The 23,723-nt window shown below is 39.8% G+C and overlaps 1 protein-coding gene across 3 annotated transcripts in view; it reads right to left on the reverse strand.

The window, feature by feature from the left end:
- The window catches only part of LOC309693000 (proline-rich protein 5-like), a 24,288-nt gene extending 1,268 nt beyond the window's left edge, over positions 1 to 23,020 (reverse strand). Inside the window, exons 1-10 of one of the 3 annotated variants that reach the window (XM_082511936.1) lie at positions 22,742 to 23,020; positions 17,690 to 17,772; positions 14,235 to 14,402; positions 13,441 to 13,521; positions 12,753 to 12,859; positions 10,734 to 10,825; positions 10,523 to 10,663; positions 6,357 to 6,501; positions 5,915 to 6,220; positions 2,555 to 3,814 (exon numbers count right to left, since the gene is read on the reverse strand). In XM_082511936.1, the coding sequence (XP_082368062.1) occupies positions 3,459 to 3,814; positions 5,915 to 6,220; positions 6,357 to 6,501; positions 10,523 to 10,663; positions 10,734 to 10,825; positions 12,753 to 12,859; positions 13,441 to 13,521; positions 14,235 to 14,402; positions 17,690 to 17,715 (1,422 nt within the window). In that variant the 5' untranslated portion in view covers positions 17,716 to 17,772; positions 22,742 to 23,020 and the 3' untranslated portion in view covers positions 2,555 to 3,458. Of the gene's footprint in view, positions 1 to 2,554; positions 3,815 to 5,914; positions 6,221 to 6,356; positions 6,502 to 10,522; positions 10,664 to 10,733; positions 10,826 to 12,752; positions 12,860 to 13,440; positions 13,522 to 14,234; positions 14,403 to 16,439; positions 16,553 to 17,689; positions 17,773 to 18,696; positions 18,780 to 22,741 lie in introns of those variants that run through there. The other 2 variants (XM_082511937.1, XM_082511935.1) reach the window with 2 other exon arrangements.
- Positions 23,021 to 23,723: the final 703 nt, after the last annotated feature.

Here is a 23,723-nt window from a genome sequence, read left to right on the forward strand (position 1 = left end):
GATCTAAAAAATAAATGTGCACACTTTTCAAACATTAGTGCCCGAAGTGTTAGCATTGCAACAGGCACACTGGTAGACAAAAACAGGTGGGCATTTTCAACAGCGAGAAGTACTCTGGCGTCTTGATTCTGTATTTTTAGTGTAAAATAATACTGTGCTTCTACCACCCAAATTATTAATGTCATTTAATAAACAGGTCAGTGTATGAAATAACACCTACAGGCTTAGAAATTTATTTAAAGCCCCCAGCAAACAGCTGCTAACTGGATATTCTTTTTCTGACCACTGTAAGTCCTAGCTTTGGTTGTGTGGGAAAATCCAAATTTAACTTCAGTCATTTAAATCTAATTTCTTCCTCATTCTGATGCTTAATTTAAAGTTAAGCAGATACATTCCTAAATGTACTGAGTTGCTATTTGGCTGATTTGCTGGCATTTGAACAGGTGCACCGAAAGAAGAGTAATTTACTTTAGTCCCCTTCTTTATTCCATTTTCCATGGATATAGTTTTGAAATTTCACTTTTTATTGACCGGGCTAAAGATTGGATTTCAGACTGAATTAAGGATTGAAAACAATTTGGTTAAAATTACTAATATGAACATAAGTTTAACAATTAAGTTCAAACGACCCAGAGCTAAATATTTGAGAAAAAAGATTTCAGGGACAGTCAAGGTTTAATTTGCCCAACAAAGGCAAGGAGGTTATTTTATAAAATATGAATTCAAACCCTTTTCCATAGCAGCACATGGCTGCCCAGGGATGTCCAGTATATCCAAATGGTTCTTGGAAAAAAAATCTTGTATAACATCTTGTAATTAAGACAAATATTAAAGATTTATTTTCTTTTTTTGCATTTTCATGCTGTGTTTCTTTTCTCTTTGATTGTCTACATCAGGGGTGGGCAATTCCAGGCCCTGAGGGCCGGTGTCCTGCAGGTTTTAGAGCTCACCTTCGGTCAACACACCTGAATCACATGATTAGTTCGTTACCAGGCCTCTGAAGAACTTCAAGACATGTTGAGGAGCTAATTTAGCCATTTAAATCAGCTGTGTTGGTTCAAGGACACATCTAAAACCTGCAGGGACACCGGCCCTCGAGGCCTGGAGTTGCCCACCCCTGGTCTACATGCATCCCCTCTACTGCTCTAGGTTTGAACCTTTCCTTCTCCTATTGGCAGATGCACATTAATACGAACGACACAAGGTGGCAGCATCTACCTTTTCCCCCCTCACCATATAGTGACGTGAAAAGTTTGAGGAGCACAACTTCAAATATGAATTCAGACAAATTGATCCCTCATGTAAACTGAAGTTTCAACATATTCTATTTGGCCTCTCACATACCCATAAAATAAATCCAGGAAAAAAAAATATTATCAATCTTCTGATTATTTTTGCCAAATTTCACATACATTGTACAAAATTTTCAACAGCGTCCAAACATATTTGCTTTTAAAGCCCTGTTTTCCAATTATCTAGAGAATCTAAAGAACAGCACCAACTCCAAAGCATGTAAAACACAAGAGCTGTGTCGAATGTATAGTTTCACTTGACTTATATGTTGTTTATTTATACCTTGAGCACCTCTTTCTTTTTTTAATCGGTTATTTTGTTTGTTTGTTTTCTCCTAAAGTATACTTTTTTGTTTACGTACTTGTATTTGTATATATGACTTGTAAAAGATACTGCAAGCTGTGAAAGTTTTCATACCCTTTCTATAACTACATTACTATGTATATTTGTTGTTCAATTGTTCAAATAAAAAAAAAAGAGAAAAGAAAGTAACGTGGACGGTGTACTTAAAAAAATTAATTCAGACATTGAGCGCTCGTGATCATATTCAGTAAACGCAAACAACTAATATACGTTGCAAAACGCAAAATACAGTTTGTCAGCACAACTTTAACGGCTGCGTTCATGCAGAAACAGGAAGCGCATGCTGCTGATTCTGATTTAGGCCCAGATGTGTAAACAAGGAAAACTCACATTAAAGGTTGTTTAGACAGACTGTTGCTCCATGACAAATGATTTACACTTGGCTTTCTGCTATTTTAAGTGGACACTAACACAATGGAAGAAGAGCTGAGATAAGAAAAGGGGACAAGATAAGGTTTGGTAAAAGATGCCAAATCTGGGAGTGGAACAAGTTTTCTATGCTTTGCTGATAAGGCTGTCTTTGATTAACATGTCCTAACATTTGACTCACACAATTTCTTCAGAGACTATTTTGATTTGACAAAAAGATGTAAAGGATTAAGAAAAAAAGAAGCAGAATAATGTTTGTCAACTGTTGTTTGAATGCTTCAAAACTGAACGACGTTTTAGAACAAAACTGCAACTTCAGCTGGCAGTGTGCATTTTCGACACAAATCCTTATTTAAAACTGCATTTTACCAAAAGCAAAATAAGAAAACGCCAGCAAGAACAAAAATTCACGAAACACAACGGAAGCGTTTTTAGGGAGAGAATAAGAGTAGCAAGCTAACAGTAAACGGCTAATAGCAAACATGACTCTACAATATTATATGAATCATATGATTAAAAGACACATTACCTGCTATTTTTCCCTCGCTCACAACACCAACGAATCCTCCACATCCTTAAAATGTGTCTCAGAACAATCCTTCACACATTTTTGGATTCTGCTGCTGTTCCGTCACTCATATCTCCCCCCAAAACACTTCCGTTGTGTTTTTGTGTTTCTACTTCCATTTCGTTTTCCTCAACTTCCGTTCTGCGTGTTTGTATGTGTTTTTAATCTATTTCCACTGTGTTTTATGCTCTTTCGCAGCGCTTTTCTGAAGCAACTGCATAGAAAAACTGTCACCGATGTAGAACAGCCCAAAAGCACAGCATTTAGATGTACTAGAAATAAGTGGTTTACTTGACTGTAGCTTAAGCCTCTTTTGGAAAGAGTTCCCACCAGTTTAAGTCTTAATTTGAAACAGAGACAAAAAAAATTGTTAAAATCAAATGAGTATTTTAATAGTAATTTAATAAAATATGATTTGCATTGTTTGTCAAACATGGTAGTTTTCCAAAACATATGAAATGTTAGAAGTTTGAGTTTGACTGTCCAAGCTTTTCAAAAAGTATCTCCACGTTTTTCATGCTTCTGCCCTTTTGCTGTGTTTTATGTGTTTTCCATGTTTTCATTTATAGTTTTATTTTGTGATTGTTTAGTTTGAATGTGAATGAATAATATAAATCTCCCCACAGGGGCCAGTGTCGATGTTTCTAACTAACTACAATGAAATATTACAAAAGGCATCATAAAATTAGACTTGATTTTAGTGAAAAAGCACAAGACACAGAAAAATAATCCTGTTTTAAAGATTCCCTGAAGATCTAGAGTCTCTAGAAAACAGCAGTTTGAGGAATGTCAGTCGTGGCTCAGACCTGCATCACACAGGTGAAGTTTGCACACATCCACACACGCACACACATTGGTCTGTGTGTCATGCCACACTCTCCTTGCTGCTGTCTCTGGTGTCCGCTGATCCTCCTGAAGATTGTTTTGAGAAGTTCAGGAAGATCCCATCAAGCTCCATCTCCGAGTCCAGAGAATCTTCCATCATGTGATCCATCATCATCTCCGGACTGGAAGAAGGACTGGGACCAGAGCTGGTGTCCTGAGCCAGAACCTTGGAGGAGGAGGAAGAGTCGAACTCCAGCGAGCCAGTGCAATGTGTGTCCTCGTCTGGGGAAGGCTCGGGGAAGATGCTAGGGGAGTGTTGCTGACGCTGGGCAGGGTGGGGAGCTGCTTGGCTTCCAGCACCTATGGTTTGGAGTTTCTGGCTGGAGGTTGCACCGTCTGCACAAAGTAAAGCAAAACTTTTGGAGGTGAAACTGATTTTCCTCTACGTTTCTGTACTGTAGCTTGTTAGCAAAAAATACATTTGGATCAAAGATTCCAATAATAAAGCTGTGCCAATATTAAGCATTTCTGTCTAGATTTCACTGTATAGCAGATGCATCATGGGATGGTAGAAACATCACCAGATAACTCCAGTGATTTCAGGATTTACACTGCTGCCTCTGCAGAGCATGTTGCCTGTTACTTTTAACCTCACTAAACATCTCAAACCACAGTCTGTCTCACAGCTCTGAGAGATTTCGTGACATAATATAGTTTGACCTTAATGTGAAAAACCTACACAGCATGCATCCTACTTTTTCAAGAATACGGCAATTAAATCTCACTCCATTTCTTTATATTTCTGTAAAATTGTAACAAATGGAAGAATCTGAGGCTGGTGCTAGACATGCATGAGGAGAGCAAGACAGTGTGTGAGGTGTGCAGAAGGAAAGACTGATGGGTTCAAGGTGGAGCTGGGATTACATCAGTGATTGGCTCTCAGCCACTTCTTGTTTGCAATGATGGTAGACAGGCTGACAGATGAGGTTAGGCAGGAGTCTCCATACATCATGACGTTTACAGAGGACACTGTGATTTGTAGTGAGAGTAGGGAGCAGTTGGAAGAGAGCCTGGAGAGGTGGAAGCATGCTCTGGAGAGAAGAGGAATCAAAGTCAGTGGAAGCAAAACAGAATACATGTGTGAGAATGAGAGGGAGACGGGTGTAACAAAAAAGCTGAAAAAAGTAGTGATAGTGAAGTTATATGAGTTTAAATAGCTAGAGTCACCCATCCAAAGTCATAGACAGTGTATAAGAGAGGTGACGAAGAGAATGGCAGAGAGAGGCAGAAGATGCTTTGGACGTGTACAGAGGAGGAACAGAGGATATATTGAACAAAGGACGTTGAAGAGGAACTGGTAGGCAGGAGGAAAAAAGAAAGACCACATAGAAAGTTCATGGATGTAGCAAAAGGAGAACATGCAGAAGGTTGGTGTGACAGAGGAAGATGCCAGGGACAGGGTGAGATGGAGGCAGATTACCCTTTGATGACTACTAAAGCGAGACTAGTTAAAAGAAGACGACAACGAAGAAGAAATAAGGAAGATTTGTCTCTGTTTCCTTTTTTCTTGGTAATATAAGCTATTCCTAATTCTCTATTTTTTGTCACTTCTGTTTTTCAACATCACCATGCTCATTTCAAAATTCATAAATGTATTCAGTACTACTCCCTTCCAGTAATCGACAGTCATTGTAAAAATAAAGTACATCCCCTGTCAATTCTAAGGTTTTAAATACCAGGACATAATAAGAAAATATATCAGGTTCCTACCAGGACCTCAGACACAACCTCAACTGAACAGCAACACATTTATTTAACAGAAATAAACCAAAATGCACATGTGCTGCTTCAGTTCTTTGAGGTTTGTTGAGATTCACTTATGCACAGCTCTCTTAAGGTCCTGGCACAGCATTTCACAGGTTTTCTCCAAATGCAAGTCTGTGCATTATGGCCTGAAATCTCCACTCTGCCTGCATTCTTGAAAACTTATCTCTCACTTACATCTTGGATTCTGGCTAATCTGGTTAACCCGATAAATTAAAATGTTGCTCCACTTCAAAACCAAAATCCATTCAGTTTTGTAATATTTTTTGTGCAGAAGAAGTGTTACTCCTAGTTTAGTAAGAATCAAAATGTACGTATTAATTAATTTTTTTTAACCTAAATTAAAGGTAAATATCACTTGTATTAATGCATTGGAAAACACTAACACTTATTTTTAATCTGTCAAAAATACATATAAAAAACTGTCAGTCTCTGTCAAGGAACCACTGATCCATCCATGCATCTTCCACTTATCCAAGTCAAGAAATCTTTCAGGAAATCATGAAAAAAAATCCCAAACTTTGATTGGGTTGTGGAGTTTTTTTCATATGTACTCATCTATAATTTAGACAGATGAATAGCGCTGCACAGCTGAGGAAAAACACGTATATTTACTTTTGAGTTCCACTGTCTTTTTAAAGGGATTCATTAACTCTAGCCATATAGTCCTACCTGAAAGTGAAGCAGAGGTGGTGGAAGCTGAGGAGTGATTGGCGAGGCTCGAAGTGCTGGTGTTACTGTTGTTGTCAGGGGCACTTATGGTGGACTTTGTCTTAGGGATGCTTTCCTCCACGCAAGACGTCATCTCACATACCGAATGCCGCCTGATGCCTGTGCCGCTCCCTGAGGAGGAATCTATGTCATACTCTACTACAGGGGTTAGCATGGGAACATTGTAGCTCTTAGAGCGGACCACTGGGTTTTTGACAACAGGAGGACTGCTTAGTTTGGAGGACCAGGAGTACTGTAGGCGTTTTTCTAACGAAGACAAAAGAGAGAAGCAGAAAGAGAAACCTTATTAGTTTAGAATTGCAAACATTCCGCAAAAACCACAGAAAGCCTGAATTAAAATGGAATTTGTGAGTTTTTCAAGTACACACAAGCACACACTTACCCAACAGACAGGAAGAACAGTGCATACTGGAGGATTCATCCCTGGAATATAAGCCATGAGTGCCGAGGTAAGGAGAGACCACCTTCTGGATGAGAGCTTCAAGGCGCAGGTAATCATCTGTTACACCTTTAGACTCATGGACACCCTGGATCAAAGGAACACAAACATACACATAAAAAACACAAGTTTGTCTTAGCTGGTAATTGCAGTGTGTTGGCTGGCACTAATGGAAACTTTAGAAGCAGCAAAAAAAGAAAAAACCGGGGAAAGAGAAAGTTCTCTATTTGGCTTTCTGTGATTTTATCAAACACTCTGCCAGTTACTGTGAAAGATCTCTGATAAACCTTTTTTCAGTTCAAAACATGTATGTCTTTAGAGGCTAGGCCGAAAAGAACACATTAAATATAGCAGAATCAATTTGGTGTGAATGTTAGCCTTGTATAAACATATACAGTGGGATGCAAAGGTTTGGGCAACCTTGTTAATAGTCATTATTTTTCTGTATAAATCGTTGGTTGTTACAATAAAAAATGTCAGTTAAATATATCATATAGGAGACACACACAGTGATATTTGAGAAGTGAAATGAAGTTTATTGGATTTACAGAAAGCGTGCAATAATTGTTTAAACACCCAGGCATCCATCAAAACAGGATTTATTAAATTTAACAGAGTTAGAAGTTAGCAGGAAGTTAGCTCGCTAGTTTCCACCTAAACATGATATAGCATGTTCTGACTGACAGATTTCTGAAAAAATTAAAACGTACAGCTCTGCTATCACTTCCAACATAAACAAATACAAAAAAAACTAAACAAGCAGTGACTTTTGTAGGGTTACTGTAGTTGGGCTAGCTGGTATATAAGGATGTGATTGCTAGCGACATGGCTATGTTAGCATAATATAAACACAGTGAAGCTGGAGGATGAATACTAACTATTTTCCACTCAATAAAAGTTAATGGGAGAGTTCCCGATGGTTGGGGACAAATGCAATCGCAACGCAGCATGCTTTAAACGGACTGTAAACTTCAGTCAGGAGAACAACTGAGACAATCCATCCACAGTACAATGTTAGCCATTAATATACTGCAACAACATGGGAATAGAGCAGTTAGAGCAGACAATTCAACATTAATGAATCATAAATGAATTGTTGGTTGTTACAATAAAAAATGTCAGTTAAATATATCATATAGGAAACACACACAGTGATATTTGAGAAATGAAATTAAGTTTAATGGATTTACAGAAAGTGTGCAATAATTGTTCAAACAAAATCAGGCAGGTGCATACATTTGGGCACCACAGAAAAAGAAATTAAATCAATATTTAGTAGATCCGGCTTTTGCAGCTGAACAAAAAGTTGAAAATCTGTATTATGATGATCTTGATGGTAGTGAAAACAATGAGCTAAAAGAAAGTTCGAGCGGAGAGGAACTGCACAGTGGATCTTTTACACCACACAGTCATTTGATCCACAGATATAAATCATCTTTAACACAAAAGTACTTCTGCTGTTTGAAAGTTTCCGATTTTGTGTTTCTGTTCAGTTAAAGCCAAACTGCTGCTCTACAGTTGGATGTAGTTCAAATTTACTTCCACAACATTGTTCATGAAACACATGAGACACATGTGGCTCCAGACCTCACTGCAATATCTCAAAATGACAAGGGATAGATCAGTGAAGTTTCAATATTCTAAATTGTTAAGCCCATGCACGAAAACCACAGCACAGAAACAAACCACATAAATAGCACAGACTTCAGTGAACTGGCGTCACAGAGGCTTAACAGAATGAAAGGGAAATTACAAACAGATGAATTGAGGAATTAGCAAAAACTGCATTATTTCAGTGCCAAATTTTACCTCTCTTACAAACAGCCTTTTTCTTAGCTGCCCTACTTCCTTCCTTCTTTTTGTCTACCTGTCATCTTTTTCTCCCGCTTTGCTCTCTGTTGATATTCGCTGTGTGCAAACTAAAATAACTCTGCAGTATATCTGTGCACAATGAATAAAAGAAGGGAATAAATAAATTGTGCTTTCTATTTTCGTCTCGTCTTGCCCTCTCAGTCTGAATCTGGAAGGATCAGATTTGGGTCAATTAGTCATCATAATAATGTCCAAGCTAAGCCAAACAGAAACAACCCCATTCTGCATCCTCTACAACACTGAGTAAACCCACTGTCATGCACTACCAGGACCACAGCTTATCTGTGACTAGTACCTCTCAGGAATCTTTGTACCAAGTGCTTTTAAGTTAAAAGATTTGGTAGATGGGTAAAATATCTAAAAATGGCCCACACACTAGTCTTATTTTATTCTATTTTACTTGATTTTAACATATTCCAACCATGTCAAAATTCAGAGAAAGTACCACAGCTGTTGTTACTTAAGCAACACCTACATTTTTCATGGTATTCATCTGGTCTCCTCTGTATCCTTCTGAGAATTAGTCACTCTTTGACACTTTTATCTTTGTGTGTAATCAAGGGGACTGTTTTTAGCTGATTTCCTTTTAACAATTTTTTACAGGCTGATGAAACATTGTTAAGTTATGAAGAAGAGACAAAGTAAAATAAAAACCAATAGGTGACAGAAGAGGAAAGCTCACATGGCTACCTCAGTTACAAGACACACCCATATTTTCTGGGCGTACTTGAGAAGCACTGCAACGCTCCAAAAGTGAGTCAATCCCCAGACTAGTATGTTAGCTTGTTAGCACGACATAGGGGCATTAAAAAGCACATTTACAGTTTGGTACAATTAAATGCTTTAGCAAATCCTCTTCTCATATCAACTCTATGATGTATGACTTAAAAAAAAATTAATTTAGATGTTGTTAAAGTTTAAAGTGTGGCTGGTTTAAATGTGTGGTCTATTAACAGGGGTGCACATAAGTGGTCTGCAGGTGCGCTTTCAAAATAAAAGACGCGCACCAGATAAGAAGTTGCAATGCGCGTTTGCGTACATAAGATTTTCAGGAGGAGGACAGACATTTGTTTAGAACTCTTAAAGATGTCGAAGAAACAACCTCCTTTAAGCAATTACTTTGGCGTTCCATACACCTCCAAAGAAATGTCAGAAAGAGTCCGAACCGCAAAAGAAGTGCGTATTCTCGGGAAAGTGGACAAAAACAGTGCCTTTAATATAATATAAAAGGCACTGTTTTTATCTGCTAGAGTGGGATTTTCACGGCATATTATGCATATATGTGCGTTCATCATTTGCTTGAAACCAGCTCACCTCCTGAAACCACTTTTCCGAGAATACGCACTTCTTTTGCGGTTCGGACTCCTGACATTTCTTTGGAGGTGGAGGAACACCAAAGTAATTGCTTAAAGGAGCTTGCTTCTTCGACATCTTTAAGAGTTCTAAACAAATGTCTGTCCTCCTGTTAGCGCTAAGTGGTCGATAAGGGTGTAACCAAGCACACTTGCCTGTTGGTTCTGGGTCACTTTGACCCACTTTTTTCAGTTTCTTGTATTTTGGTGTTTTTTTCTATTTTATGGTTTATTTTCTAAGTCTTTAGTTGTCCTGTTTTGAACATTATAATCCTAAGTTTCAGTGTTATTCTAGTTAAGAGTTTTGTTCATAGGTTTAGTTCAGTGTCTAGTCTGTGCCTGTCATGTTTCCTGTTTTACCTTGAAGGTCCGTGTCTCGTGTTAGTGTGTCCAGTGTTACTCTCCCCTGTGTTGTCATTATGTTTCATTCGAGTTAGCTGTGTCCTCATGTGTCTCCACTTCTCCTGATCACCTCATGTGTGTATTTAAGTCCTCCGTCTCCCTTTGTTCACTGTCGCGTCGTCTGTGCTACCTACCCCACATCCTGTCATGGTTTTCATTCTCAAAGTCATAGTGAAAGTCTTAGTTATTGTTTCCCAGTTTAAGTTTAGATTTTCCCTGATTTTGTCTTGCTTCTTGGCTGTGAGTGTCAGCCCCAAAATAAAGGCTCACTTTTCCTTAAGCTCAGTTTGGCTCCTCATCTGTGTCTGTACCTGGATCCACCTCACTCATTCCACTCATCTGTTGCCATTTACCCTGTTCTCTCATGTCACAGTCATCAAGTCATGGATATCAGTGTTAAATGGTGCACACTGATATAAGAGATAGCACGAGAGATTATCAGACGAAGACGATGGGAGAGGCAGACCACAAAAGTGTGCTCACCTGTAGTATTAGTAGCATCTGTATGATGGAGGGAGGAACTCGGGCCCGGGGCCGAGAGAGCGCCTCGTCTAGTTTAAGGTTGAGGGTGATGGTGTTCCTGAAGTGAAGGAGAGCCAGCTGACGGACTGATGGCTCCTTTCCCTGATGATATATACACGTTTCAATGTGATGAAGGCCTTTAATTGGAGTACTTGTTTGCAAGAATGTGTACCTGTACAGGATAGAAGATGGCCTGCAGCATGGACAGAACGTCACAGAAGAAGAAGTCCCACGTGTCAGCCAGAGAATCCAACAACTTTTGACCTGCGATACAACCAGGCAGATCAGTTATAAAAGTATCAAGACTGATGTAGGAAAAAGATATTGGGATTGTGGAAAGCATGCTTAAAGGACTATGCATAAAAGTGGCTGTAGTTTCCAAATAGTTAATGTAATACTGTTGTTGGAGTCCTTGAATTCAAGCTCAAGGTTTGAACTATAATCACGGCTTCATTGTTTGACACAAGGGCAGAGTTCAGAGGCAGAAGATTAAAAAAATGTGTCATTGCAAAAATACTTATTGACCTATAAAAAACAGATCTGATAATCCAGATAGCAACTTTACAGCTTTGTTCTTTTATTTCTGGTGGGACATTTTTCTGCATATGCACACACACACACACACACACACGCAAACCTTCTTACTTATTGACGTAAAGGATCGCTTCCTGTCTGGTTTTGTGATGACGGTTCTGTCACACAAATCTGTCACCATCAGAGTGTGTGCGTTATATCAATTCAGCAGTGCTTCAAATAAAGGTCACACATTTACCACAGTACAAAATACCTTTCTCTCACTCTACCTGTGTGTGTGCATCAGTGTGTGTTTCTGTGTGTCCTTGTGCAGAAAAATGCCACGATCTTACCAGTCAAAGTAATATTTAACTAATGCAGTTACCTCTGCATCTAGAAATTTCTTTAGTAAGTTATTATTTGGCCCTGTTTGAAACCATTAGAGACTAGACTTGTGTCATGTTAAGATAAAACACTAATCTCGGACTTCCCCTGAAACAAACTACTGGTAGTGTGAACACCTCATCAAAGCCAGAAGGCTTTGTCGGCTATGAACAAAGGAGTTGAAACTAAAGACTCAGCAAAGAATTTTGTAGAATTTTTTTACCGTGGTGAAAAAATATCTCTGCAAATAAGTAACCTAGATGACACGAAAGGTTGTTTTTTCCCCGTTAAAATGAAGGACACACAATTTACTTGAGAAGCAGATACAGGTGGTGTTAAACGTCCAGCTAATACACATTTTTGCAGTCTTTAGATTAATATTTCTGAACTTGCTCTTTTGTTGAGTTTCTCCCTGGTAATTGGCTCTGATATATCAGAGCTTTAGACATGTACAGTCATATGGAAAAAAAAAAGGTTTTGCAGGACACTCTGCTGTTAAAAATAAATAAAATGTTTAAAAGAAAAAAAAGGGCTCTGAGTGGATCATTACAACAATTTGATTCTTTTCTTTTGCAGATTTGTTGCTGTACTCTGGATCACTTTTGTCTAAGCTTTAGCTGTCTGTTGAACAGATGACCTCACAGTTAATGGTCAACTCCTGGTCCTGGTCCTGTGGCTGCAAAACAAGCCCAAATCATCACGCCTCCACCACCGTGCTTCACAGTTAGTATGATGTGCTTGTGCTGATATGCTGTGTTTGGTTTTCTCCAAACATGGCGAAGTGCATTATCTCCAAACATCTCCACTGTTCCAGAAGTCATGTGGTTTGTTCAGATACAACTTTGCAAACCTAAGCTGTGCTACCAAGGGACTTTTTCCTTCCAAACAAATCATAATGTGATGAACTTTAACATTCAATATGAAGCCTACAGAGCCTGTAGCTCTTTTATTGGGTGCTTTTTTTCAATTTCCCTGAAAACCTGTGTTTGTGCCATTCTTATCCAAACTAAAAACTTACGAACTTGCATATTTAGAGATTTTATCCATGTAAATTTGCTCTGACATCTGACCGCTTTAAAGAAATATTTTATAAGGTTAAAGGGACAACCCTGATTTTATTTTTACCCTTTTATGTCTATATTTTAAGCTTGTAATCAAACTGTTTAAACACCAGTCTCTGGCAGCCATTTCTTTATTCAAAACATGATATACCATCATAGAAATAAAGGTTCAAATTTCTCACTCTGTATATACGTCCCACTTTCTGTCTATTTTCTCAATAATTCGTGTTTACCTTCATAGAAGCGAATCTTGTCCCTCAGAATAACCATTCCTTTGGTGAGCAGCTGGTTCTGAAGGTACTCAGTAAAGAAGGAGCCCAGCTCAGTCTTAAGCAGTTGCCTGCAATGGTTATAATAACAGCACATGAGTGGATACTGGACATGAAGCGATATGCTTACAGTCACACATCATCAGCGATACCTCCTTGGAAATGAACCAGACGTAATGAGTTTGCAGAATGCTGTGTTTACGGAACATCAGACTCAGGAAATGAGAAAAGATGCTGCTCACACTGCATGCATAACATCTGGAAATTTCAATAAAACTTTCCACAGTTAGCAAAGGCTAGCACTGGCTCAGTATCATGATTGAACATCAGCAGCTCAAAGAACAAACACTGTGTGATTAAATACACTAAAATGACAGATGCTGCATTTCCATCTAATTTCAAGGTTACAGTGTCTCTTCTTTAAAGCAATTTTAAGGTAAATCCAATTTATGAACAGTATAACATGCCTGTGTTAACTTGTAAGCATGTTTATATATGTTTCAAGTAAGAAATATTCTGCTGCAGTAAGGTAAGATGGGAAATCAAAGCTTTAGCAGTGATAATTTAATCAAATATTCTAAAATACAAATCAGCTAAAAGTTCAGGGTACTGGTGTAAAGGCCAGCAAGAGACATAAAACTAGACAGCTAACCTGACACCTTCATTCAGATTGTAGAGTTCATTTTCTCCCAGATCCTTCCTCTGAAAAACTGAGATTACTGCATTGTGGATGCTAGAAATAAACACACGGAGAGGTGAAATGCATTTAGAAAGAGTGACACAGATACATGCATTTATTTTATTTTAATTGTGCCGTTTGAACAATCGGTGAGCTCTTGAAGCCACCTCAAAAGAACTGGTTAAAAATAAACTTTGAAAAGGTTTCTTTACCAAAGGAAGGCCATCAGAAAGGTAAAACATACTACAGTGAGACGGGCATGAACTTTTTTGACTGAAGGTTTGTGTCCAGTTTAATTTGTTCACATAGCCTTTCAGCCACCCAGCAAACTGACAGCTCTTGCTTTCTACTCTGTGCTGTTTAGTGTTGAATAAAGCAGAAACACCGTTAGAAACAACCATACAAAAGAGTGAGAAGAAAGAAATCCAAAGAAGAAAGAAACCTGCGAGGCAGAATGGGGAAAAAAGGAGGAGGGAGTGAGGAAGGGATGGATGGATGGAAATAAAGTGTGGTAGTGATGGACCCTGAGGGAAGAAGGCAGGCAGAAAGAGCTGATGTCCATGTGCGTATATGTATTTTCATGTGTATGTGAAAGGAGACTGTCCTATTCATAGCATGGACAACAGCACTGACAGAGCTTCCCACTAGTAAAGGAAACACACGCACAAGCACTTGTTCATGTAAAAATGTGTGATGGCTTATCCATTAACAAAATAAAGTATTCACTAAAATATAAACTGACATTGGTTATAATAAACAGGGCTAACCTGTTCCAGGTGGCGTTAGCCCCGGCCCTCCTCTGCTGGGTCCCTTTGTCTCTGCTGCTCTCCTCTGTTCCTCCCTTCTCCCCACCTCCTGTTGGGGTCTTTGCCTGGGAGAGGTCAGTCAGACTGGAGGACGAGCCGGTCCCCAACCTCAGTTTATTATGGAGGCTCCTTGAAAGCCAACAGGAAGAAAGAGAAAATGCTTGTAAGCACCAACTTTCATTTCTTACGTGTACTGGAAAAGATGATGTGAAAAGCCTTATTTGTAAAGGTCATCTAAATGAATTAATTTCATTTCCTCAAATATTGCTGGAAAAATGGGAAATAGATGCAACAATTTACACTTGAATGTACAACCATTTATACGATATATAAGTTTGTACAGTTCTAACAAGCCTGGAAGTCAATATTTGGTGTGAACTCTCTTAGGAAAGATTTCTTCAGTCCATGACCAAAAATGTTCCCTTGTGTGTTTTCCTGTCCAGGTTTGCTTTTACTGCATTTGCAGTGTATTTGCAATCACCATTGTGCCAAAGAACTGTTGCCAATTTTCCAGGTGGTATTACATGTTGGATCAAAATCCGATGGTACTTTTCTTCGTTCATAATTCCATCAGCTTTGACATCATCTCCAACACCGCTGGCTGAAATGCACCCCCTAATCATGACAGAGCTTCCACCGCGTTTTGCAGCTGGATGTAGACACTCACTGTCGCTTCTAACCACCTCCACCAAAAAAGTCAAACTGATTTTTAGTCCAGTTCTTGTGCAATTTGGCATTCCTCAGCCTTTTTCCCTTTCCCTTCCAGAAGAATGGCTTCTTTACAGCCAACCTTTACATGAAAAGATTTTGGATGAGGTTTCAGTGAATTGCAGACAGATCAACTGAAAGGTCAGATGCACTTCTCTGCTCCTGTGTCACGTCTTTTTTTTTTTCCATATTTTTTAAGGACATTACTTTCAAGTGCAGTTCATTGGCTGTAGATACGTTTTAGGCCTGCCACTTTGTCTTTCATCATCCATTTGTCCCATTTCCTCAGGAGACACTGCACACTGTGCCAAGATATGTTTTCAGCTACCAGGTGTTTGGGAATACTATGGAATATTATTTCATGCCTGTCAAACTGTGTCATATTTGGCCTTTTTCGTAGATTCAAGTAAAGAAATTGAACCGAATTATGTGCATGTGTGACAAGCTGTTAGTAAAAAAGTGCCTAAAGATGTCATTTAAAATTGGTTCTTTGCTAATACACCTGTTATATATATATATACAGACCCAACACTGGTTCACCCTTTAAGTTAGACTACTTTTTTTATGCTTGAATACTTTATAGATCATACTTTGTTAAGAAGCTTAATAAAAACAATCCACTGAAAATAGCCAGGTACAAGGACTGGACTGAAAATGTAGCAGCTATGTTATATATTACAAATACAAACACATGTATGATCTTCATTTTGGCATATGCAAATTAAAAGCTATTATACTGTAAAATGTTACTTTGCTACACAAAGGGGGGGAAATATATGAAAGTATCAGCTGCTGTGCAAATACACTTCAGTCATATTCCAGATTTTGATGGCTTTCAAAATTAGCATTTAATAACAGGTGATTGCTTTTTATTAGCCATCTGTTAATGTTTACACTAGCTTGGGAACGATACTGCTTTTCAAACACTGAGCAAAGAGATGGGTGCCAGTCAAACAGGATAAAAATAAACAGGGAGGACAGAGTGGGGAAAGACCTGGGAGTAAGAAGCTCAAAAAGAGAGTAAGAAACAGGGTGTGGATAAAGGTATATAACACATGCCGGATCAGGTGCAGAAAAAGCAAACAAAGCACGTTGACAGTAAAAAAAAAGAAGAAGCAGAGATTGAAACCACAGACATTACAAAGATAAAAGAAGGGTGGGAGGAGTGTACAAAGAGGTAGATGAAGAGGAAAAGGCGCTTTAGAGATAGTAAGAGTGAGTCTTTTTCTGCAAATGAAAGTGTTAATATTTGGATTTTAATTATACTGAAATTTTAGTAAATTAACCCAACAAACAAACAAAGTGCACATGTCCATTTTTGGGTAATGTCTATCAAACATTTACTCAATCACTTCTGAATTTACAGGTGAATCAAAAATTTTAAAAACACCTTTAAATGGCAGTCACTGTTTAGCAAATATGAAAAACCTCAAATATACTTGCAGGTATTGTACTTACTCTAGCAACTGAAAAGGTACCACATATCCCCACTCCATGACTGTGAGATGAAACAAGGCCTGTCTCTGTCTCTTCTCATATCCTTTCACTTTCCCTCTCTCCCACCATCACCCTTTGTGCTCTTCTCTACCCACTCCTCTCTCCCACTTTACCGCTCTCCTTCTTTTTCTCCCTTTGCCAGTCTGTGCCAGTTGGTCAGCATGTGACCCTGTGAGCTTTTGTGTCAGGCGAACAAAGGAACCCTTTGAGGTTCGAATGGTGCCAAGAGGGAGAGGAAGGATTTAAAGGTGACACAGATTTCGCTTTACCTTCCACTTGCCTCCCAGAGTGTGGGAGAAGCTGTAGTCAAGCTGTAAATACAGACTAATGACTCTATTTATTTAATATTGAACCTTCAGTATTTTTGGTATTCTCCATACTGAATGATCGGTAATCAGCGGACACACTGATATGAAAAGAATTTTAAGGAAGTGCGAAAGCTCACGAGAAAAAAAGGAATGGAAAATCTGAGCCGAGTATAAATAAATAAGGAAAAGGAGATGGAAGGTATAGTTGCTGTTGGTCCATCTGTCAACCTGAATCTTAGTTCAGCTCTGCATAAATGGGTCAGAGCAAGAAACTGGAGCCCTGGGCTCAGTCACACATGCAAAAAGACAGCACACATCCCTGTGCAGAGTTCATGTCAAAGTCAGGACGACTTTTTAAGTTTAAGTTCAGAGCTGCACCTCTGAAAGAGCGAAATTGAATCTATACACGCTTGAGCCAAAAGCTTCCTCCTGAAAAATGGATGATGCAGAAGATAAAACACAATGGTGAGGCTCACAATAACAACTTAACTACACATGGTGTGTATTGTTCTAATGGGAAAACGTATTTACTTTATAAACGAAAGGATGCTGACATAACTTGGAAGTAAAAAACTTTTTTTTTTGGCACTAAATCAACAGGACGAGTTTAACGACAAATAGCTGCCCTCTGATTACTAAACAATGGGGATGTTTGAATGAGTGAAAGCATGAATGAGGTCACTCAGGAATGTGTGTGTGTGTGTGTGTGTGTGTTTTTCACTTTGATCAACATTTGTGTGTCTCAAAGGATGGAAAAAATGGAACTCTGTGTAGTGAATAGGACTTGCTGGTGAAGTGTGTGTCTCTCTCTGTGTGTGTGTGTGTGTGTGTGTGTGCGTGCGCGTGTGTGTGTGTGTGTGTGTGTGTGTGTGTGTGTGTGTGTGTGTGTGTGTGTATGCTTACCTTCTAAATGAGCCCTCTCGTTCCATGTTAGTCTCGACAGATGGCTAGCAACCACCCTGAAACTGCCACTGAAGAATCAACATCTGAAAAAGGAAACATTATTAGGATTATTAGGTAACAAATATATATTTTGTCAGCTAATATCAGTGACTTTTAAGCCACTTAACTTCTGTAAAAATTAGAAAACTGCATTCAGTTTTAATTTAATGAAACCTCAGTAAACACATCTTTATCACAGAGCACATATTGACATGTCACAGCAAGAGAACACAGAGGAAAACACTAACAGTTGTTTTCGTTTCACTCCCTGAAATATTTAAACTTGTTACAGAGTTTTTTGTTACAGAATCGCAGAGTGGAATCTGTGTGGCGTATACAAGACAAAGAGATTGTGACACCCACATACTTCAGCTCAGGACAGTGATATGAAATAGGTACGATATTTTGTACTTTTCCTAATAAACAGGAATTAATAGGGTAAGTAGTCTCAAAGGTGCTCATAATTAAATGTACTTGACCAACTGATCATCAGCAGGTGTGGCCACATGTGTAACAGTAGTAACAATCTGGGAAGGGTTGTAACATAATATTCCAAAGTCCAAAATTCTGCAGTAAGAAAGATTATTCACAAGTCGAAAACAATCGAGATAGCTGCCAGATAGTCGTTCCCTGGAGTGGACGTCCCAGCAAATTTCCCCCAATGTCAGACTGTGAAATGCTTAGAGAAGCCACAAAGAACCCAAGAGCTACATGCAGTGAGACTCTAAAGGCCTCATGTAGCATGTTAAATGTTAAAGTTCATGACAGTGCAAGTTAAAAAAAATAAATAAAAAAGACTTAACAAGTGTGGCTTGTTGGGAAGGATTAAAGGGAGCAAGTCTTCTCTCTGAAAATGGCAGCACAACACTTCTGGATCTGGAACAATGTCCTTTAGACCGAGAAGATTAAAGTGGAGAAGTCTGCCCACAGTGAAAAGCACCACATGTATCAGTGAAAACACCTCATACCAAATGTCAAGCACGGCGGTGGAAGGGTGATGGTTTGGGTTTGTTGTGCAGCCACAGCACCTGGGCACTTTGTAGTCACTGAGTCAACCGTGAACTCCCGCCAAAGTATTCTCGAGTCAAATGTGAAGCCGTCTGTCATGCAGCCAAAGCTTGGGTGAAATTGGGTCATGCAACGGGACAATGATCCAAGCACAGCAGCAAATCTACAAGAGAATGGCTAAAAAAGAAAATAGACAAGGCACTGCAATGGCCTAGTCAACCTAACTGAAATGCTGTGGTGGAACCTTAAGAAGTTGTGCATAAACGGATGCTCACAAAACCTCAATGAACTGAAGCAACGCTGTGAAGAGGAGTGGGCCAAAATTCCTCCACAACGACAGAAGACTAACAGAGTCATACAGAAAACGATTACATCAAGTTATCGCTCCTAAAGGTGATTCTACATGGTTTTTAATGATGGTGTGTGCTTTACTTTTCCACACACAGCTTCAGCATTTTGGCTTTATTTTGTTAAGTAAAGAATGACACGGTGTAACATGTCATTTGTTGCATTTAAATAATCCTAGAACTTGGTAAGTACCAGGTGAACTGAGAAAGGGTGTACTTTCTTTTTCCCTTTACTATAAAACAGTTCTCAGACAGATAAACTCACTGATACCCGCCTGACTAGCGAAGCAGACACACTATTCTAATCAAATTACAGTAAAGTGGTTGAGACAGACATTTGATCCTTCCGCAAACTCAAATGCCCCTGCTTTCTCTCCCCCCCCCCCCCTCTCTCTCACACACACACGCACACGCACACACACACACACAGATAGAATGTCACACTTGATACATCAGACAAGTCAACTTTAGTCGGCTTTATCCTCACCTGTCCTGAAACTGTTTCAATGGTTTTAAGTTTTGAGCAAAGCAACTTTATTTTTACTGCATGCTTTGAAGAAAGAAAAAAAACCAGAAAAATAAAAATGCAAAGTTATTCACAGACATTTATGCATCTTTTTATAAAACACTATGGAGCTTCAAAGAAAAATAAATAAATAAAGTATATAGGTTTGGCTAGTTTCATGTGCTGCACTGCACATGAAACTAGCCAAACCTATACAGTGGGGCAAAAAAGTATTTAGTCAGCCACCGATTGTGCAAGTTCCCCCACCTAAAATGATGACAGAGGTCAGTAATTTGCACCAGAGGTACACTTCAACTGTGAGAGACAGAATGTGAAAAAAAAATCCATGAATTCACATGGTAGGATTTGTAAAGAATTTATTCGTAAATCAGGGTGGAAAATAAGTATTTGGTCAATAACAAAAATACAGCTCAGTACTTTGTAACATAACCTTTGTTGGCAATAACAGAGGTCAAACGTTTACTATAGGTCTTTACCAGGTTTGCACACAGAGTAGCTGGTATTTTGGCCCATTCCTCCATGCAGATCTTCTCGAGAGCAGTGATGTTTTGGGGCTGTCGCCGAGCAACACGGACTTTCAACTCCCGCCACAGATTTTCTATGGGGTTGAGGTCTGGAGACTGGCTAGGCCAATCCAGGACTTTCAAATGCTTCTTACGGAGCCACTCCTTTGTTGCCCGGGCGGTGTGTTTTGGATCATTGTCATGTTGGAAGACCCAGTCTCGTTTCATCTTCAAAGTTCTCACTGATTGAAGGAGGTTTTGGCTCAAAATCTCACGATACATGGCCCCATTCATTCTGTCCTTAACACGGATCAGTCGTCCTGTCCCCTTGGCAGAAAAACAGCCCCATAGCATGATGTTTCCACCCCCATGCTTCACAGTAGGTATGGTGTTCTTGGGATGCAACTCAGTATTCTTCTTCCTCCAAACACGACGAGTTGAGTTTATACCAAAAAGTTCTACTTTGGTTTCATCTGACCACATGACATTCTCCCAATCCTCTGCTGTATCATCCATGTGCTCTCTGGCAAACTTCAGACGGGCCTGGACATGCACTGGCTTCAGCAGCGGAACACGTCTGGCACTGCGGGATTTGATTCCCTGCCGTTGTAGTGTGTTACTGATGGTGACCTTTGTTACTTTGGTCCCAGCTCTCTGCAGGTCATTCACCAGGTCCCCCCGTGTGGTTCTGGGATCTTTGCTCACCGTTCTCATGATCATTTTGACCCCACGGGATGAGATCTTGCGTGGAGCCCCAGATCGAGGGAGACTATCAGTGGTCTTGTATGTCTTCCATTTTCTGATGATTGCTCCCACAGTTGATTTTTTCACACCAAGCTGCTTGCCTATTGTAGATTCACTCTTCCCAGTCTGGTGCAGGTCTACAATACTTTTCCTGGTGTCCTTCGAAAGCTCTTTGGTCTTGGCCATGGCGGAGTTTGGAGTCTGACTGTTTGAGGCTGTGGACAGGTGTCTTTTATACAGATGATGAGTTCAAACAGGTGCCATTCATACAGGTAACGAGTGGGGGACAGAAAAGCTTCTTACAGAAGACGTTACAGGTCTGTGAGAGCCAGAGATTTTCCTTGTTTGAGGTGACCAAATACTTATTTTCCACCCTAATTTACGAATAAATTCTTTACAAATCCTACCATGTGAATTCATGGATTTTTTTTTAAACATTCTGTCTCTCACAGTTGAAGTGTACCTCTGGTGCAAAATACTGACCTCTGTCATCATTTTAAGTGGGGGAACTTGCACAATCGGTGGCTGACTAAATACTTTTTTTGCCCCACTGTATACTGGTGATTAGGTGAAACAGGTCATGATCAGGGTACTCATGACTTATTTAAATTAAAACACAGGTGCAATCACTCTCCAGTGGTTCGTCCTTCAGTTCCTGGAAACTGTATTTGCCGCTATGCAATATACACCATGATCTTTTATTGCCTGACAGCTGCAGTTATATGAACTAGCAGGACTTTCATAGCTATCATATTTTCATTGTTTTATTTTTGACTCATTTTTACATGAAGCACACGCTCAGTAAGAAATCAAGGTCAAACACTTAGGAGGCCGGAAAGTCACCGCTTTCAGTGTCAGAGCTGCTAATGTTAATGTATGGTTAAAATCCAGTGAGTAGAACAGGCACAACTTCCTTTGATGGCTGTCTATGGCTCACAGAGGCTCTGGTAACTTACACTTGGCCGTGCTCTTGAAAATGTATCCGAACTGAATGATACACATGAACCGAGGCTTAAACCTTGGTCTGCAAGCACTCCTGTCTGCTTCTGCCTCTTTCTTGCACCACAATACAGAGTGGTATAATGGCTTGCTTGGGGCACAGGGACTGTGGTTTCATGGATTGTGGTTATGAGGGCTACAGAGCATTTTTCATTCAGCATCTGGTCAGTATTTCATGAGTACTGCATGAAACAAAACCAGCCCTCTCCCACTCATTTAAAGCCTGACCTCTCTCTGTGTAAAGCCTCCTCCTTTACTCTCACTCACCAACAGACAGTTTGGACTAAGTAGATATCTGGGGCCCTGGTGCTGAAAATTAACACCCTTAATCTGCTTCAACTGGAAAATACACACATGCACACGCACATACAAACACACACGGGCACACATTTCTTTCTGCAGAATGGCAGCACGGCAGGGAAATTACAACCCTTGCACCAGACAAGTGCTGAAATAAATGTCTGGGTCTTGCAGCAGGTTTGTCTGCTGCACTAGCCACTCTGGTAGAAAACCAAACCACAAACTGGAGGTCCTGATGTATATAAAAAAGGAAACCACGGGTGTATATTTGCTTAAGAAGTATCCTGCTCTGACATGCACTCATCAAGACAGGCTGTCCTGTCATCCCGTGGGCGCGGGTCTAAAATATGCAATACGCAGAAATAGGGTACCATGGCGCGTAAAGATAGCTCCTGGTAGGAAAGCATTTAAAGGAGAACCCATAATTTTATACCATATCATATTATATGGGTTACATATATTGGGCTCAGTTCAATATCTGAGACGTGCTTGCTATATATTGTATTTGTTCTTCTCTCGTTACAAACCACGAGCAGCTAGTGGATAACACCTCTTCTTAACTTGGGTCAGAGTAGGTAATACTCACTTTTGCAGACGTCTACCTCGCTCCATTAAAGCAAGTACTCCTTGAGTTTAAATGGCGTAGCAAAGCTAACGGTAACTCCAGCTTTTCTGTGAGGACTGGATTTCCATAGGATGGGAAATAACAGCGCACCCTTCCAACCTGTCAGCCCAGACAGGAGCGCGTAAAGGTGGCGCACGCGATCCTAAAAAGATCCGATATGAGGATCAGACAGCAGCCAGCGTGAGCTGTGAGCTGTCAGTGCGGTTTAAGTCACTCTCCGACAGAGAGAAAGAGAGGGAGGAAGTGAGAAACCGAGAGAGAGAAAGAGAGAGGAGGAGGAGGCTGGTGTGTGGGGGTGTGTGTGCGTAAATGCTGTGTGTGTGCAAGGGTCGGTAGAATATGGAAAATGTTTGTGATTTAGCGTGTGTGTGCCCGGAGTGTGAACTACACACACAAAACACCTACAGGTAGGCCTACATGGCATGCACGTGTACTGCCACTGGTGAAAAGAGCCGAGGCTTGATCTTTTAAAGATTCCACTCCTTCGATTGTGGGACACTGAAAAGTTTGCACGGGGTGCAAAGATGAGATGGAAGGTCGATCCACAAGTAAAATAAACCAATAAATGAATAAAAGCCTTGCAAATTCATCAATTTGCAAACATATTCATAGCTTTTTATTGTAAGAAAAACGATAACCTGTTGGTGGCAACAAAGGAAAGTCAGAGGATCTCATTTAGATGCACCTTGTGCAGACAACTGATAAAGAAAGAGAAACCTGAACTTAATTCAACTTTTTATGGCACATTAGAATCAGCTTTGTCAGCTGGTTGCAAACATTTTTTATGAAGTCCCATTATGTTTAATTCATAGTGAAATAATTCACAGCCAAACTAATACAACAGCAGCTTGCTAAACATTACAGGACATTTGTGCTTTTACCACCACTGGACAGACAAGGCTACTCAGCAGCTACACTGGCTTCTATGTGGCATGATCAGCAC

Source organism: Aulonocara stuartgranti (assembly GCF_965226115.1).
Source record: "Aulonocara stuartgranti genome assembly, chromosome: 17".
NCBI lineage: Eukaryota > Metazoa > Chordata > Actinopteri > Cichliformes > Cichlidae > Aulonocara > Aulonocara stuartgranti.